The sequence below is a fragment of the Carassius carassius genome, chromosome 36, assembly GCF_963082965.1.
Source record: "Carassius carassius chromosome 36, fCarCar2.1, whole genome shotgun sequence".
Taxonomy (NCBI): Eukaryota; Metazoa; Chordata; class Actinopteri; order Cypriniformes; family Cyprinidae; genus Carassius; species Carassius carassius.
In genome coordinates this window covers 338,351-355,000 of record NC_081790.1, presented here as the reverse complement: position 1 = coordinate 355,000, position 16,650 = coordinate 338,351, and the positions used below count along the sequence as shown (strand labels likewise).

General features: G+C 37.0%; 1 protein-coding gene across 2 annotated transcripts in view; it reads right to left on the bottom strand.

Moving 5' to 3' along the window:
- The window catches only part of LOC132116850 (inactive tyrosine-protein kinase PRAG1-like), a 21,925-nt gene extending 12,407 nt beyond the window's left edge, over window positions 1-9,518 (bottom strand). For both annotated transcript variants that reach the window (XR_009425708.1, XM_059525716.1), the window contains exons 1-3: window positions 9,381-9,518; window positions 4,876-5,245; window positions 2,287-3,632 (exon numbers count right to left, since the gene is read on the bottom strand). Coding sequence is in view for 1 of the 2 variants with exons in the window: in XM_059525716.1 (XP_059381699.1) it covers window positions 2,287-3,632; window positions 4,876-5,127 (1,598 nt within the window). In the remaining variant the exon portion in view is untranslated. The remainder of the gene's footprint in view (window positions 1-2,286; window positions 3,633-4,875; window positions 5,246-9,380) is intronic.
- Between the last annotated feature and the right edge of the window lie 7,132 nt (window positions 9,519-16,650).

Here is a 16,650-nt window from a genome sequence, read left to right as displayed (position 1 = left end):
GTCTGTTGACGAACCATTGCAGCATAAAAAAAAAACTTTTTCATCTGAAAATTAACGTTTATGCAAGTAAAATGCATTTATTTCGTTTGAAAACTTTTCAGAGTAATGTGTACGTTGTTCTGTTAGAAATATATATTTAGGTTTCATAAATTTAAACTTTTTTTAATTGATAATGTATTTAAATTTTATTAAAGTCTATTATCTCCATGTTAGTTAATACTGGAAATTCTCAGATTATGTGTAATTATAAATTACATTAAATATATTTAAATAAAATGTCTCATCAGTGTTGAAAAAAATATATAAAATCATAAAAATATATATCGTTTGTTTGTTTTTTTGGTGTGGTTCATGTGTGAAGTTAATTAATAAAATGAGTACAATAATAACATGCTAACTTTTAATTATTTTCACATTTACTCATTAATGAAAGTTTGTGGTGAGTGAGTGTGTGTGTGTGTGTGTGTGTGTGTGTGTGTGTGTGTGCACTTTGGATGGGTTAAATACAGAGCATGAATTCTGAGTATGGATCACATACTTGGCTGTATGTCATGTCACTTTCATTTTTTTGTCACTTAATCAAGCCACACTTCTTTAAAAAATGATGACGTTTTATTTTTTTATTTCAAGCCATTACTTTTGCATTGGTTCTCATGTTGAGCCATTTCGACTGCAACCATTAATGTATTAGATTTCTTCATTGACTTATTTGGTGCACATCATTCTCTTTCTATGAAATCTGTTAACTGCATTCACAGGTTCTAACTCTATAGCGGTGTCCCCGACCATTGCGATTAATTCGCATTTACTAGAATTCAATCAAATGGCTTTCTCAAATAATTTTTGCACGCACGCAGCTTAGAGGGAACATTGGTTATGACTGGTTTTATAAAATAACGATTCTTGTATGCAAAAACAGGGTACAGGTTACAAGGGGTTAACAGTTTAAGCAGATGAAGTTCAATCAGGCTGAAAGTGCAAACAGCAAACACACACACATTCAGTGCTGGCGTGTCAACAACACAAGCCCTCTATTTACAGAAAACCCAAATCTCAAGTTATACGTGGTTACAGCAGAATAAATGAATCGAATGGCGCTGATTAACAGGCGTCACATTCAGAACGACGTGAACAGATCTGCACTTGATATCGTCTCCATAATGGCTGAAAGAAGGACTGATAAAACTCAATGCAAACAAACAGCAGAGAGACCGGCCTTAAACTCACGAGTCCAGACACAAACGACAATCAACTTCATTCAGAGAGAACGAGAGAGAAACAAAACTTCATCTCATTAAACCACTGAGCTCAGTTAATCACATCACCTTATGATGGTCGATAACAAACCAATACAAGAAAACAAAACCAAAAATAAACGAATATCTCACAATGAATATGAATCCAGAGATCAGACTGACCAGTGACAAACTAATAACAGAACACATGATCAGTAATGCAATGATTAGCAATACTAAGAGTTAGAAATTTCCTAATTCCCACTTCTGAAGTCATATTTACTTGTTTATTAAGAGCCTTGTTGTTGAGAACAATAGGTACATTCTTGCCAATTTCTTGGGGAAACTGCATTAACACCAAAACACAGTAAAGAGATTTAATTAATATCCAATGGATTGTGAATAAAATGTAGTGTCCTAATTGTTGACAACCAACCTGTGACTCTGAAGCTTCTGTCAAACAAATGCTAAGCAAAATACACACAACATGCATCAAATGGTTATTTAAATACATATATAAATTACTGTAATGCAAGAGAAAACATTTTGTAGTTTAATGTTTCATCCTCCCAACTCAAAAACTGTGTTATTAAAATTATCTCTAAGTTTCCCAGTCATTAATATGACTTGAGAGAGTTTTTCTATACCAGATTAATTCTTGACAACTTCTTTGGGAAACCGCATTAAAGCCAAAATGCATTGAAGATGTTTAGCCAAAATCCAACAGACTTTGAATAAAATGTAAGGTCACATTCAATTGACAACCAACTAGATGTTCAACATGCAATTACGTTTAAAGTTTAGTCTGGGGTATCATAATTATATCCAGGTTGCCAACTCATAAATCCAATTTGAGAGCCTATTCGTTTCCAAATTCCCAAGCCCTAACCTTAACCTGTGTCCAAAAATGACTAGGAAACTAATATGTACCAAAGCACATGAGGGCAACATAAATACTAAGACTAATCTGGCTCCATCAAACGATAAGAAGCAAAATGATCAACTGATTAATATCCTGACAAACAACATAATATAAGGATGCAGCTCTCACCGGTGGTGTTTTTTGGGAGGCGGCGGAGGCGGTGCGGGATCCCGGCTGGTGTTGGGTTCACTAGAGTGTATGAGAGGAGACGGGCTTGAGAGCAAGCTCTCTTTGGCTCTGCCATCCTCTGCCGGCGTTTGACTGGTGCTTTTGTTGGCGGTGCCTGGCATTGCATTGCTCTCACTCGTCCATTCTCTAGATGGAACAGCAGGAGCATTGATGGAGTCGCCTAGCCCACCACAAGAGCCCAATCTCTTGGAGTCGACCTCCTCTTCTTCCTCCTCAATACATCCCTCCAGACTTGTGGCGCTGTTAGACTTGTGTCGGACAGCATGAGCATTGGTATCCACTTGTGAGGTCATCTGATTTGGAGGAAGAACCACGTGAAAGCTGAGCTCGGGTAGCGGTAAGGAGAGACTGGAGGTACCAAGTCTTGGTGGACGGGTGCTGATCTTAGGAGGAACAGGGGGACTGGACTGAGGCTTGGGTTGAGTAGATTCGGTGGCATCAGGAGCATTTGGCCAAGTGAACGCCGGGCTTAATTGGTCTTTGGGCATGGTTGGGCTGAAGTGATTCCATTGGGTGCTTACGGCCGAATCCGGGCTGCTCAGGTAAAACGTCCGGTTGTTTTCCTCAGTATGGGCGGCGACGACAGTAATAGTTGCTCTTTGATTGTCGCTTAAGATGACTTCGGTTTCAGACTCAGAGGACTGCGGAGCCTTCCCATCGCTTTGAGCATTGAGTTGTCTTTTTCTCTTGGTGCTCTCAGCATAGATCGGCTCTCTTTCCTTGAGCCCGTTTGGTGGAACGCTTGGAGACTTTTGAGGACTCTGGAATCCCACTAATGAATCCACGCTGCTCCGATTGGAGCACGAGTCCGACAGGCTTTTGTGGAAGGAGTCTGGAGTTAATGGAGATGGTGAGGTACCTGGCGTCTCATTGGACGATCCATTAACCACATTCCCTGGTGTGGTTCTGGCTTGCCTTTCCTCTGCAGATGCCCTTAGAGGACTTGTAACTCCATCACTGTTTCCAGTCTCATTATGAAGATATGTATCTCCATTGGCATAAGTGCTCTTGACCGCTTTGGTAATCTGTCTATAGGAGTCACTGTTCCCATTCTCTTTCAGACTGTGTTGAACAAAGCCATCTTCTTGACTCCGAAATATATTGCTGATAAACATGCAGTCCTTGGATAATCCAGTGGGAGAACAAACATTTGGGGAGAACTTCTTTCCGGAGATGTTGTTTTGTATTATGGTTTCTCTAAAAGATTTATTACATCCATTGCTATCAATGTACAGAGGAGCCAAATCCAGAGCTTTCTTCAGTCCTACAGAGGTCTCCTGGTTGTTCTAAGATACAGAAGCAATTATAAGTCTGGGGAAAATTCTAACACTGGATCACTGCGTTTACAATAAAAAGCTTATTAAATAAACATACTCAACTTGTCAATGTAAGAAACCCACATTGAGATAATAACATCAAAGCGTAATCAAACAAGCATGCTGGATAAACATGGCAACTTTTCACAGGCATGTCAATGCAATCAATTCATTGCATAGACAATGAATCACACAGGTACAAGTAACTAATCAATCATCTTATTTGAGTCCACAGATGACTTTATGTGACTGTGTCTGTGTGTTTGCCTTGTAGTCTGTCACCCTTGGCGGTGATCTAATTATCTTTGTTTAAACAGCCTGAATGTCTCCATATAACTGCCTTCCTGTACAGTATGCATACATCTGAATGGCAGTCTGTTATCTTGTGTTCACAAAGACATTCCAGTCTCCACCCATGCAGTGGAGAATGCTGACCAAACCACTCCCACCTTGAAGATATCACTGAGCTTCACCATAATAAGAGTTTAAAGGAACAGTTCAACCAAAAATGAAAATGTTTGTGTCTTCATCAGGTTTGTAGAAATGTGGCACTGCATCAGTGTCTCATCAATGGATGCTCTGCAGTGAATGGGTGCCGTCAGAATGAGAGTCTGATAAAAACATCACAATAATCCACAGCACTCCAGTCCATCAGTTAACATCTGGAGAAGACAAAAGATGAAACAGATCCAGCATTAAGATGATTTTAACTCAAACACACAGTCTATAATCCATAATAACACTTCCTCCAGTGAAAAAGTACATCTCCTGTTGTCTCTCACATCAAAATCCAGACACATATTAGTTTAGAGCTGTTTAAACGCTGCTTGATCTGTGCAGATTTCTCTCCTGATTCAGACCAGAACACTTTTTCACTGGAGGAAGTGTTATTATGGATTATAGACTATGTGTTTGAGTTAAAATCATCTTAATGCTGGATGTGTTTCATCTTTTGTCTTCTCCAGATGTTCACTGATGGACTGGAGTGCTGTGGATTATTGTGATGTTTTTATCAGACTCTCATTCTGACGGCACCCATTCACTGCAGAGCATCCATTGATGAGACACTGATGCAGTGCTACATTTCTACAAACCTGATGAAGACACAAACTAATCCTGATCTTGAATGACCTGAGGGTGAGAACACTTTTCACTTTAAGTATTTCTTTAAGAGTTCATCCACTCAATGAATTCTGTGCTTTCCTGCAGTTACCTGTTCTGTATTCATCTCCGTCTTGACCTCCGCTGTGACATCCATGTTCATCATGGTGGGTCTGACAGCGATGGTGGGTTTGCTATACGGAGAGGGAGACGTCACCCCATCCTCGTCTTCCCCGATCAGACTCGTTCGGACACAAGCACCTCCCGCCGTGCCGGTCTGTCCGTGAGCGCTGCGAGGATGGAAGCAGTTCTTACAGGAGCCAGGTTTCCACACATGCTCTGCAAACTCTCCACACGCAGACATTTTAACGCAGACCTGGAGCTCCTGTCTGATTGACTCTACTGAATCCGGAACAAGCTGAGAACAGACGACGGTGTTTGGTCACATAGTGTGTGGCACAGGAGATCAGCAGCCTGTACACCTGAGAAAACACAAGATACATTTTAGATGATTACGAGTCATGCTGATTTTTGGTGTTTGATATGAAGAAGCACATGCATTTGGAGAATTACTTGTATGGTAATGGCTATTAAAACAATCATCACACACACAGAAACTCAAAGGTCTTCACAACAAAACACCAACATATAAATATTGACACAAATATTAGCAGTCAAATTAACTTTTAAACTACTACTACTAATTATTAAGGTTTCAAAAAGGTGCAAAATTGCCAGAAAATTTTGGAAACTTTCCAGGATTTTTTGGAAACATTCCAGGATTTCTGGAAACGTTTCAGAATTTTTTTGGAAACATTTCAGATTTTTTTGGAAACTTTTCAGGATTTTTGGAAAATATTACAGGTTTCTGTTTGGAAACTTAACAGGATTTTTCAGAAATCTTTCCAGGATTTTTTGGGAAACTTTTGGAAAGCTTAGGGAATTTTAAGAAAGTTTTCATAAACTTTACACCTCTTTACAACCCTACTAATTATTATTAAAGAATTAAGACATAATTTTAAGCAATATCAACTGATCAACAGACTTAAATTAAATTAAATTAAATTAAAACATTTCATATTTTTTGCAATGTTTTGTTGTAAATAACTGGTGCATTTTCATATGATTACATTTACAAAGATTGATCATACTGTTATAGTTATATGAATTATCATGATTACCACAGTTTTTCAATTGTAAATATAAACCACAGATTCCAGAAACAGGAAAACTGAATTTGGAAGAAAAATTAAGTATTTCATAGCACCCCCTTAAAATGTTCAAAATTTGAAATAATCATTAAATGGTAAAAGTATTAATAAATCAACTGAATAGAATTTTTTTGATAGATAAAATATACAGTCCAGAATAATAAAAAATGTAAAACACTGAATTTGGGGCAAAAAATTAAAAAGTGGCTCCAGAAATATCAACAATGCTGCCACTGAAAAACTCAAAGTGTTTCTTTAAATCTTTGCACATTTCAAGTGTTTCTGCCAGGGAAAAGCACTTGTGTAAGAGACTTTGGCCTAAATAATCATATGAAAGTACTTCACGCTTACTAGTGAAAAACAAAAGGTGCAAATCCGCTCCTCCAGCTCTCGGCCCTCCCTCCATAGAAAGCTTTCCTTTGGAGAGACTTACTCAGCCTCCTCATGAAACTCAGGACATTAACAAACTCATTCTGTTCACACACATGGACGAATGACCTTCTATAAGCCGAGCCGGACCACTGAACAAATGTGTAATGGTCATTAAATACATGCATTTTAATTTACTCCATATTTTCAACCATAAACAAGTTGCATGGACCAAATCTGGATCATTCCAAATCAATTCCTTAAAAAAAATCAACCAGTAGCCGGAAAGATCCAGAAATAGTCCATGCAACTTGTTTAAAGTTATAAACATGCAGCAAATTATCATGCAAATATTTAATGTCCGTAGCGCATTTGTTTAGTGGTTTTCACAGGACAGCACCAGATGGAAATCTTTCAGATCATTAATTATCTTTCCTGCGCACATGTGACTCATTTCTAGACTCTTAATGAAGAAATACGCTCTTTTAAAGAGAGGAGCAGCAGGTGCTGGAGTCTGAGCGAGTGTGTTGTTGCACAATGACTCTGTTTGATACAGTAATCTATTCACAGAAGAAGTTTCTGTTATATTTAAAGACACGGATGGTTAAAACAGGAAATAATGTGACCTTTTTCAAATAACACTGCATACGTGAACCTGAGCAGCTGATACACTAATAGTTACATTACTTTCCTCTCACACCCCACAGAAGATGTGATTGCATGTATTCACAACAAAAAATTTCTAAAATATTATTTATTTTGATTAGTAATATGCATTGCTAAGAACTTAATTTGAACAACTTTAAAGATGATTTTCTCAATATTTAGATTTTTTTGCTCCCTCAGATTCCAGATTTTCAAATATTGTCCTCCGAACAAACCAGACATCACTGGAGAGATGATTTCTTCAGCTTTCAAAACTCTCTGCCCAACACTGGTCTCAGGTAATGATTCATTTCACTTCCACAAAAATGGAGAATGTGGCCATAAAGATGTTTTTTTTTTTCCATTTCTGACAGCACAGCCGCTCTTTCTGTGGCTCAGATATCAGAAAGGTCTTCAGCCGTTAGAGAGTGGTGTCCGGCGGTGAGAAGATGTGCTGGACGCCGTTGGGGTTTGAGAGCTCACCTCTTCACATTCCTCACATTTCTCCCATCAGAGAACGCTCCGGCCTCAAGAACGCTTTCTGAAGCCGACAGAAGAACAGAAGAGCCTCTAATATGGGCGGCCTGGGAAAGTGGAGTGGAGATGGACGGGGTCACTAATCTACTGACCCTCGATCAACGACGATGAATCAGTGGCTCTGTTTTAAAATGATTTGGGTTTTAAAGACTGTAAAACAGAACCTTTTTGGTTCCCCAAAGAACCTTTTTGCTTTACAAAAACCCCAAAATGCATGGGAAATGTTTCATGGATGTTAAAGTAGTATGCAAAAAGATGATGTGCATTTAAAGACTGTAAACCACCAACCATTTTGCACTTAAAAACAAAGATTGTTCATCGCCATTTGATGCTTGCATGAATAACCTTTAACACCCATGACACTTTTCCAATGCAAATTGATTTTAAGGATGGAAAAGGATTCTTCAGATTATTAGAATGTTCTTTAGACTTAGAAATAAAATATATTATTTTGGGAAAGACAATGAAAAATTCAAGATAATGAAGTCTAATGACTTCTTCAACTTCATGGTCAACTAAAAAGCTAATTAAAATAATCTAAAATAATAAAAGAAAATGGTGCTTGCTGGAAAATCATTGTGAATATGTCATGTATATTCCATATATCACCCAAAAATCTCCATTCTTTTAAGAACTGAATACTGAAAGGTGAACCAAAATGGTTCTTCTATGGCTTCCTTTAGAGCAGATTCTGACAGGAACTTCATGAGGGAAACTTTAGAAGCAGATCTTAATCTTCAGGAAGCTTCATGATGTTTATGAGCAGGTGAGGACAGATCAATAATGGCCCGCAGGTTGAAGTCACCGGCCGTTGTGTGTTTGCTCAGGGTGAGTCGAGCCGTTAGACTCGCTGGCAACAAGCTTGACAAGTCAAAACCCAAGACACAACAGCAGAAGCAGAAGCTCTTTGTTCCTGCAGCAGCGGAAAACACTTCAGCACTTGTGAACAATGATTATTTTTGGCTTCAGATGTTGCTCAGGGGGAAGGGTGACGCTCCTCCGGTGCTTCTTTAAACCCTCGAGTGTCACAAACACTTAATCTTTACCTGCCACCTTCGAGACGCATGCATTTACTGTGCAGTCAGACTTAAACATGGTCAGATGTGTTCAAATACACTCATACTGCCAATCAAACCAGCCAACATATTCAGTAAACCAACATACATTCCACAGATTCCATATGAATCCACACTTTAGACATTTCACCTGCTTAAAGAAACCATGTGATCCATATCGATTTAAATTAAAAGGCTGGTTATGATCATATGTGACCCTGGAGCACAAAAATTTAAATAAATAAATAAAAAGTTATATACATCAGCTGAATAAATAAGATTTCCATTGATGTCTGGTTTGTTAGGAGGACAATATTTGGCTTAGATACAACTATTTGAGAATCTGGAATCTGAGGATGAAAAAAAAACATGAAATAAAAAATTGAGAAAATCACATTTAAAGTTGTTCAAATGAAGTTCTTAGCAATGCATATTACTAATTAAAAATTAGGTTTTGATATATTTACAGTAGGAAACTTACTAAATACCTTCATGTACATGATCTTTACTTAATAACCTAATGATTTCTGTCATAAAAGAGAAATGTGATAGTTATGTGGAAACAGGAGGTTTACAGGAACACTGTCAGGAACATCAGACATCATTAAACCAGCGCGACAGGGCGCGTCGCGTCAAAATCCAGCTTTACACGAATGAATGAACCAAAGCCGACATGAACCAGACTGATCCGGTCCATATGAAACCAGCCTGTGTGTGAATCTGGTTCTGAAAGCGGATCCAGATCAAAGCTCCAGTCTGATTTAATATGTATCGGATCCACGCCAGAGAACAGATCTTACCTGCGCTGAAACACGCGCGATCCCGCCGCTAGACTCCCGCAGAACACACGCGTGAATCCGCTCGTTCACACAGAACCGCACACAGACAGACGCGATGCGTGACTCTGCGCTGACCAGACCGAAGAGACGAGACTCCTGCAGAGGGGCGGGGCCTCACACACACACACACACAGAGAGAGAGAGAGAGAGACAGAGAGAGAGACAGAGAGACAGAGAGAGAGAGAGAGACACACACACACACACACACACACACACACAGAGAGAGAGAGAGAGACACACACACACACACACACACACACACACACACAGAGAGAGAGAGAGAGACAGAGAGAGAGACAGAGAGACAGAGAGAGAGAGAGAGAGAGAGACACACACACAGAGAGAGAGACATCTGTATTTAAAGGAAGTAGTTTTTGCTGATGTTCTAAACGTCGATTGGAAAGGCATTAGTGTTCCAGACGTCACTGTAATCAATAAAGTGATCAATCGCCTGGAAAAGCCGATCTAATCTACACTTTCATGTTCAATGTCAACAGCTCACATCCCAGAGTCTGGAATTTACTTGAAATTCCCTTCATTCCCTGTTCAGACCGCTGGAAGCAGGAGAGGAGAGAACATGCCGTGGCATGAACTCTCAAACACAATTCTAAAGCATCTTGATGCACAAAAATAGCTTAAGCAAAACCTGAAATAGAAATGATTAAAAACTATATAGATATCTAAAAACTAATGAAAAAAAAAACAACAACACAAAAACAAAACAAAAAATTGTTACTAAAATGTATAGAGTAAATAAATAATAAATATTTTAATAAAAAATATATAAACAAAAAACATAAAAACTGTTAAAAAACTATTAAAACTATTAATAAAAACTATGATAAAACTATAATAATACCTAAATGATAGTAAAATAAAACTAAATCTAACTTCATTAAAGATCCTGATCCATCAAGAACAAGACTTAGTTTGTATGTTTTTCGTTCATTAAAAACTGATATTTTTGAGATCTGCTCAATTATGTTGTTGCTCGAACATTGAAACCTTCTGCATCTCATCAGATTTCTCCTGCGACCTCTGCTCTGACCTCTGACCTCTGGGTTAATAATTCAGAAAGACTTTCTCTCACTGCTGTCTAAACGTGACAGATGAGAGATGTCGTTTACAGGTGTGTGAACTCACATGTCCACAGGTCTGATGTTCACCTCCATGCGCTTCAGTGGTTGACAGTGAAGGAAACAGCATGATAAAAGCAGGAAGATGTTTGTGAGACATTTGCACAACACTCCTCATAAAAGAGCCTGCATTTATCAGCCACCAATTCAGGCTTGTCTCACACGCACACACAATCACAAGTGCAGTATGGAGTTCCTCAAGGCTCAGTACTAGGACCATTGCTTTTCACGCTTTATATGTTACCCTTGGGAGATATCATCAGGAAACATGGTGTTAGCTTTCACTGTTATGCTGATGATACTCAGCTCTATATTTCTTCGTGGCCCGGTGAAACACATCAATTAGCAAAACTAACATAATGCATAATTGATTTTAAAAAACTGGATGACGAGTAATTTCTTACTGCTAAATTCTGAAAAAACAGAGGCGTTAATTATAGGACCTAAAAACTCCGCTTGTAATAACCTAGAACACTGTCTAAGACTTGATGGTTGCTCTGTCAATTCTTCGTCATCAGTTAGGAACCTAGGTGTCAACACTGCACTGGCTCCCTATCAAGCATCGTATAGATTTTAAAATATTGCTTATTACTTATAAAGCCCTGAATGGTTTAGCACCTCAGTATTTGAATGAGCTCCTTTTACATTATAATCCTCTACGTCCGCTACGTTCTCAAAACTCAGGCAATTTGACAATACCTAGAATATCAAAATCATCAGACGCTGCTCTTTCTCTGGAGGTGTGTGGTTCTGTGGGAACCGCTCTGAGAATCTTTTGTTTGGTGAGTCATGTTGTCTGCAGGCTGTGGGGTGAATCTAGAGGAACGCTGCAGGGTTTCAGGTGTCCAGAGTAGACACAGAATATAGTCTCATTGTAAGTATTATAGTGTGTGTGTGTGTGTGTGTGTGTGTGTGTGGATCCGTTACACCATATGGACACTATATGAAGGAAAACAGCACATTGAAATAAACTCACACTCCTAAAAATAAGAATTCTTTATTGGCATTGACAGTTCCATGAAGAACTTTAAACATCCATTGGTTATTTGTAATGAAACAAGCTTCTTTATGAAAATGTTCTTCACAGTGAGTAAATTAGTCTCTTAAACTGTTCATTGAAAGGTTCTTTGAGGAACTGTTAAAAACTGTATGTTTATAACAGTCAGTCATTTCTGATTTTTTCTTTTGAGATCATGTTCTTAAGTTCTTTATGACATCAAATACAATAATGGTTCCTGTCTGTCTTTGCGAGAAGAGTGTTAATAATTAAACACTCATGTAGTGACTCACACACACACACACACACACACACACACACAATGCTGTCAGTGTGTATCTCTGTGATTATTTGTGTGCAGATCATCTTCTCGTTCTGTGCGGCAGACTGAGGCTCTCGGGACGTGATGGTGTTTGTTTAATTCATGATGTTTTGCTGAACTGTGTTTATGAGAAACATGACAGCCGTTTCTGAAAGAGTCTATTCTGCTTCTCATAGCTGCATTTGTTTGATCAAAAATACAGAAACAACTGTGAAATATTATTCTAGTGTAAAACAGCTGTTTTCTGTGTGAATCTGTGTTAAAGTGTAATGTATTTCTGTGATGCTCCGCTGTATTTTCAGCATCATTCCTCCAGTCTTCAGTATCACATGATCTTCAGAAATCAGAATAATATGATGATTTACTGCTCAAGAAACATTTCTGATTATTATCAGTGTTGAACACAGTTGTGCTGCACAATATTTTTGTGGAAAATGTGATTTTTCAGGATTCACAGATGAATATAAAGCTCGAAAGAACAGCATTTATTTGAAATAGAAATATTGTGCAACATTATAAATGTTTTACTGGCACTTTTGATCAATTTATTGCATCCTTGATGAATAAAAGTATTAATTACTTTCAAAAAAATCTTACTGACCTCAAACTAGATAAACGTGTGTGTGTGTGTGTGTGTGTGTGTGTGTGTGTGTGTAAAGTGAGGCTCTTCAGTTTTGTCTCCTGCATTCCAAACTCCACCCACCCTGAATTGTAAACACAGTGTTGCCATGGTACCACACTGACCCTTGGCCCCACCCACCACTCCCGCTGTGCACATGCTGTGTGTGTGTGTGTGTGTGTGTGTGTGTGTGTGTGTGTGTGTGTGTGTGTGTGTGTGTGTGAGTGTGTGTGTGTGTGTGTGTGTGTTGATCCGGTCTCTCCTGGTGTGTGTTTTCCGTTAGAGTCACGTTTAAGGCAGTGACCCATTTCAGTTAATGATTGACAGCTCACTGGAATATTTCAGATTATTCCAGCCCAAAAACTTTAGCGTATGAGGGTTAACTAGACTGAGTTAGTCATGTATTTCTATAGTGCTTTATACAATAGTTTCTTTCAAAGCAGCTTCAGGACAATAACAGAGTTAATTCATTAATTATGAACCAAATTCAATTGAAACAAAAAAGCAGCTCTACAGAAGACAATAGAGTTGTTATTGAGTGTTAATTCAGTTCGGTTCAGTGTGTTAATGTTGCAAACTCAGTGTCGTTATTCATATATACTGTACATCTGGTTGATTGTTTATATCATTAAATATAAACCACCTTCACATCCAGCTCTAGATACATTATGATATTATAAACAATAGCAATATAACTTTGAAACAAAGTATAGAAATCATTATAGAAATGTATACATGGGTGAATTTAGTTGGATTTACTACAGAGTTATAGTTAACTAAGTAAAACTAAAACCAAAGTGTTTTTGTAAAGAAATGTATATATTTATATACCACTTTTCTCATTTTTATGTAGTTTAACTTGATGTAATAAAATAACTAGTGCTGTCAAACGATTAATCGCATACAAAATAAAGTTTTATTTGAATAATATATGTGTGTATTCTGTGTATATTAAATATGTATATATAAATACACACACATACAGTATATATCTTGAAAATAATACATGTTTACATGTCTATGTTTATTTTCATATAATTTATATAATAAATAAATATACTTAATATTTTTTTTCCTAAAATATATACATGCATATGTGTGTATTTTATATATACATAATAAATATTATGTAAACAAAAACGTTTATTTTGGATGCGATTAATCACAATTAATTGATTGACAGCAATACAAATAGCTAAAAAAACTTGAAAATATTAGTAAAAACTTAGTAGTTTATTAGACATGCGAAGTCAGCAAACAGATGAATTAAACAATGTGCAACTGTAATTAATGAGTTTATTAATGTATTTAATGTTTTTAGTAATTAATGTAGATTACGAATGAGGGTTTTGTAGGCCTGCAGGTATGAAACTGACAGAACGAATACCACACACACACACACACACACACACACTGTATAAACATGCTCTCTGACTGTACGTCATCTGAATTCCTGAGCTGTATATACAACAGTCCAGTTCTTACATGCATCTGTAAAAGTGATGATGGAAATATTATTTTCCGTCTTTAATTCGTCATCGTTCTTCACTGATTGTGAAACACAAGAGCTCTGTACTCTAAACTTTTTTTTTTTTGCGCTTGTAAAATGTTTGGGTGTCTTTACACAATAAATGACACTTGCTGTGATATTTAGTTCAAAGTTGTGACTAAACTTTCACACAATTTTGGGTCAATATACAGTCATTCTGTTATCAGGGGTGGGATATAAGTGTATTTGGTGGAGGGATATAAGGGATATTAATGGAAAGCATAAATTCAGCTACACACATTAACATCATTGATGATGTACACTGGTTATTAGTTTCTGTTTAAAACCCTCATGCATGTATTTTCATATGCGGCATGTGTTGCACAGTATTGTGATGAATTAAGAAAGAACAAGTTGATCTTATTCTGCTGTAAATCACTCTTATAATCCATCCAAACATCCAGTGAATGAACATAATTTCATAATCATCATGTTAGAGAGAGAAGCGTGTTGCAGCGTGCCGCATGAATGCTGATGCATCGCAGTAATGATGCTGAACGATGCTTCAGGGACAAAATCATCCGCAAGAGATCAGACAGATCTTTAATAGTTCTGAAAACAGTCTTTTCTGCTCATCAAGGCTGCATTTATTTGATCAAAAGTACAGTAAAAAATCCTAAATATTATTATAAAGTAAATCAGCTGTTTTCTGTGTGAATCTGTGTTAAAGTGTAATGTATTTCTGTATTTTCAGCATCATTCCTCCAGTCTTCAGTGTCACATGATCTTCAGAAATCAGAATAATATGATGATTTACTGCTCAAGAAACATTTCTGATTATTATCAATGTTGAACACAGTTGTGCTGCACAATATTTCTGTGGAAACTGATACATTTTATTTTCAGGATTCACAGATTAACAGAAAGTTCAGAAGAACAGTGTCTATCTATTTCAATAATTTCACCAGGGTTCCTGTGTTCTATTGTTTTCTTAAAGTACTTCCTCCATTCACTGGAGATCTGAGCTCACTCACTTCTGCTGTGTGTTTCTGTTGACTGACAAAACACATCCTTAAATTCTGAAACACACACACACACACACACACACACACACACTCTCACACTCACACACACGCACTCACGCACGCACACACACACGCACACGCACACACACACACACACACACACACACACACACACACACACACACACACACACACACAGGGGCTTTTAATTTTCAATTACCCACTTACGGTCATTAACCACTAAGGAATCAGCTGTGTCTCTGTAGAGAAACAATTCACACACACACACACACACACACACACACACACACACTTCTCTTGAAAGTCATCGCTTCAGACGCTAAAGAGAGGAAGGGTAAGAAACAGAGACACAGAACAATGAGAAGCCACTTCCTGTCTTCCGTCTGCTTCTTCCTGATTGAGGAACGCTGTGTAGATAACAGAGAACCTCTGATGCTGGAGTTCCCTCTGAAAGACGTCTGCTGTTCTCAGAGTGGATTTAGGACATGATTCTGTGTAGAGTGTGTAATAATTCATGTAGATGTGCTCCTACAGAACACTAACATGAGATTCTGTGGTTTCTCTGCTCAATAACTCCTTCATCGAGTCTGAAAACAGCAGTGGATTGTGTTCTGGAGCGGAGGTTTACTGAGAGCAATGCTAACAATCCCCAACAACCTCATTTAAACTAAAATAATGACAATTACATAGTTCATCATCATAATAATACAATAACATTTTCAAAACGAAGCAAGTGGCTTTTACATTGCCAAATCATTATATTATTCTAAAAACAAATTATTAAAATATATGGAACATATATTAATTTATTATTAATTTGACATCATATCTGATTAACACTTATTATTTTAAACTGTTTTAATTTTCACTTTTATAAACTTTTTTTTATTACACTTTTTAATAATATTAATTTGGATCTTTATTTTAGAAACATTGATCAGAAAATCATGAGAAAAAAATAGATAAATAATTGCAAATAATTTCTTGATTTTCAACTGGTTTAAGAAAAGCAAAATAAAATACTATTAAATTCATAAACTAGGGTCAATATCAATACATTGAGATAAAATAATCATTACCTTAAATTAAATATTTAAAAAAATATATATTTTAGCTAGTCGTCAAGTTAACGTTTCTTTCATTCTTTCATTTAGTTTTCATTTAGTTTAAGTTAAAATGACTAAAACTAAAACTAAAATTTACAATGCAATAAAACTATGTAACTAATTAAAATGACAAAAAGACAAAAAAATCAATTAAAATGAAACAGAAAAATAAAAATATAAATATAATTTAGAATATTAACCAAAGGTATAATAGTTTATCAATGTTTCTCAAAATATCACTGATGGAGCATAAAAAAAGGAATTTATTTAATATCTTCAGCACTAATTAAGAGAGAGAGAGAGAGAGAGAGAGAGAGAGAGAGAGACAGAGAGAGAGAGAGAGAGAGAGAGAGAGAGAGAGAGAGACAGAGAGAGAGAGAGAGAGAGAGAGAGAGAGAGAGAGAGAGAGAGAGAGAGAGAAATGCCACCCATGTTTTCCTTACAAAGAGAGAACTGTAAAACCATAATAATAGCAGTATGTTTGTGTTGTGTGTGGAAGCAGGTGTGTTTCTGGAA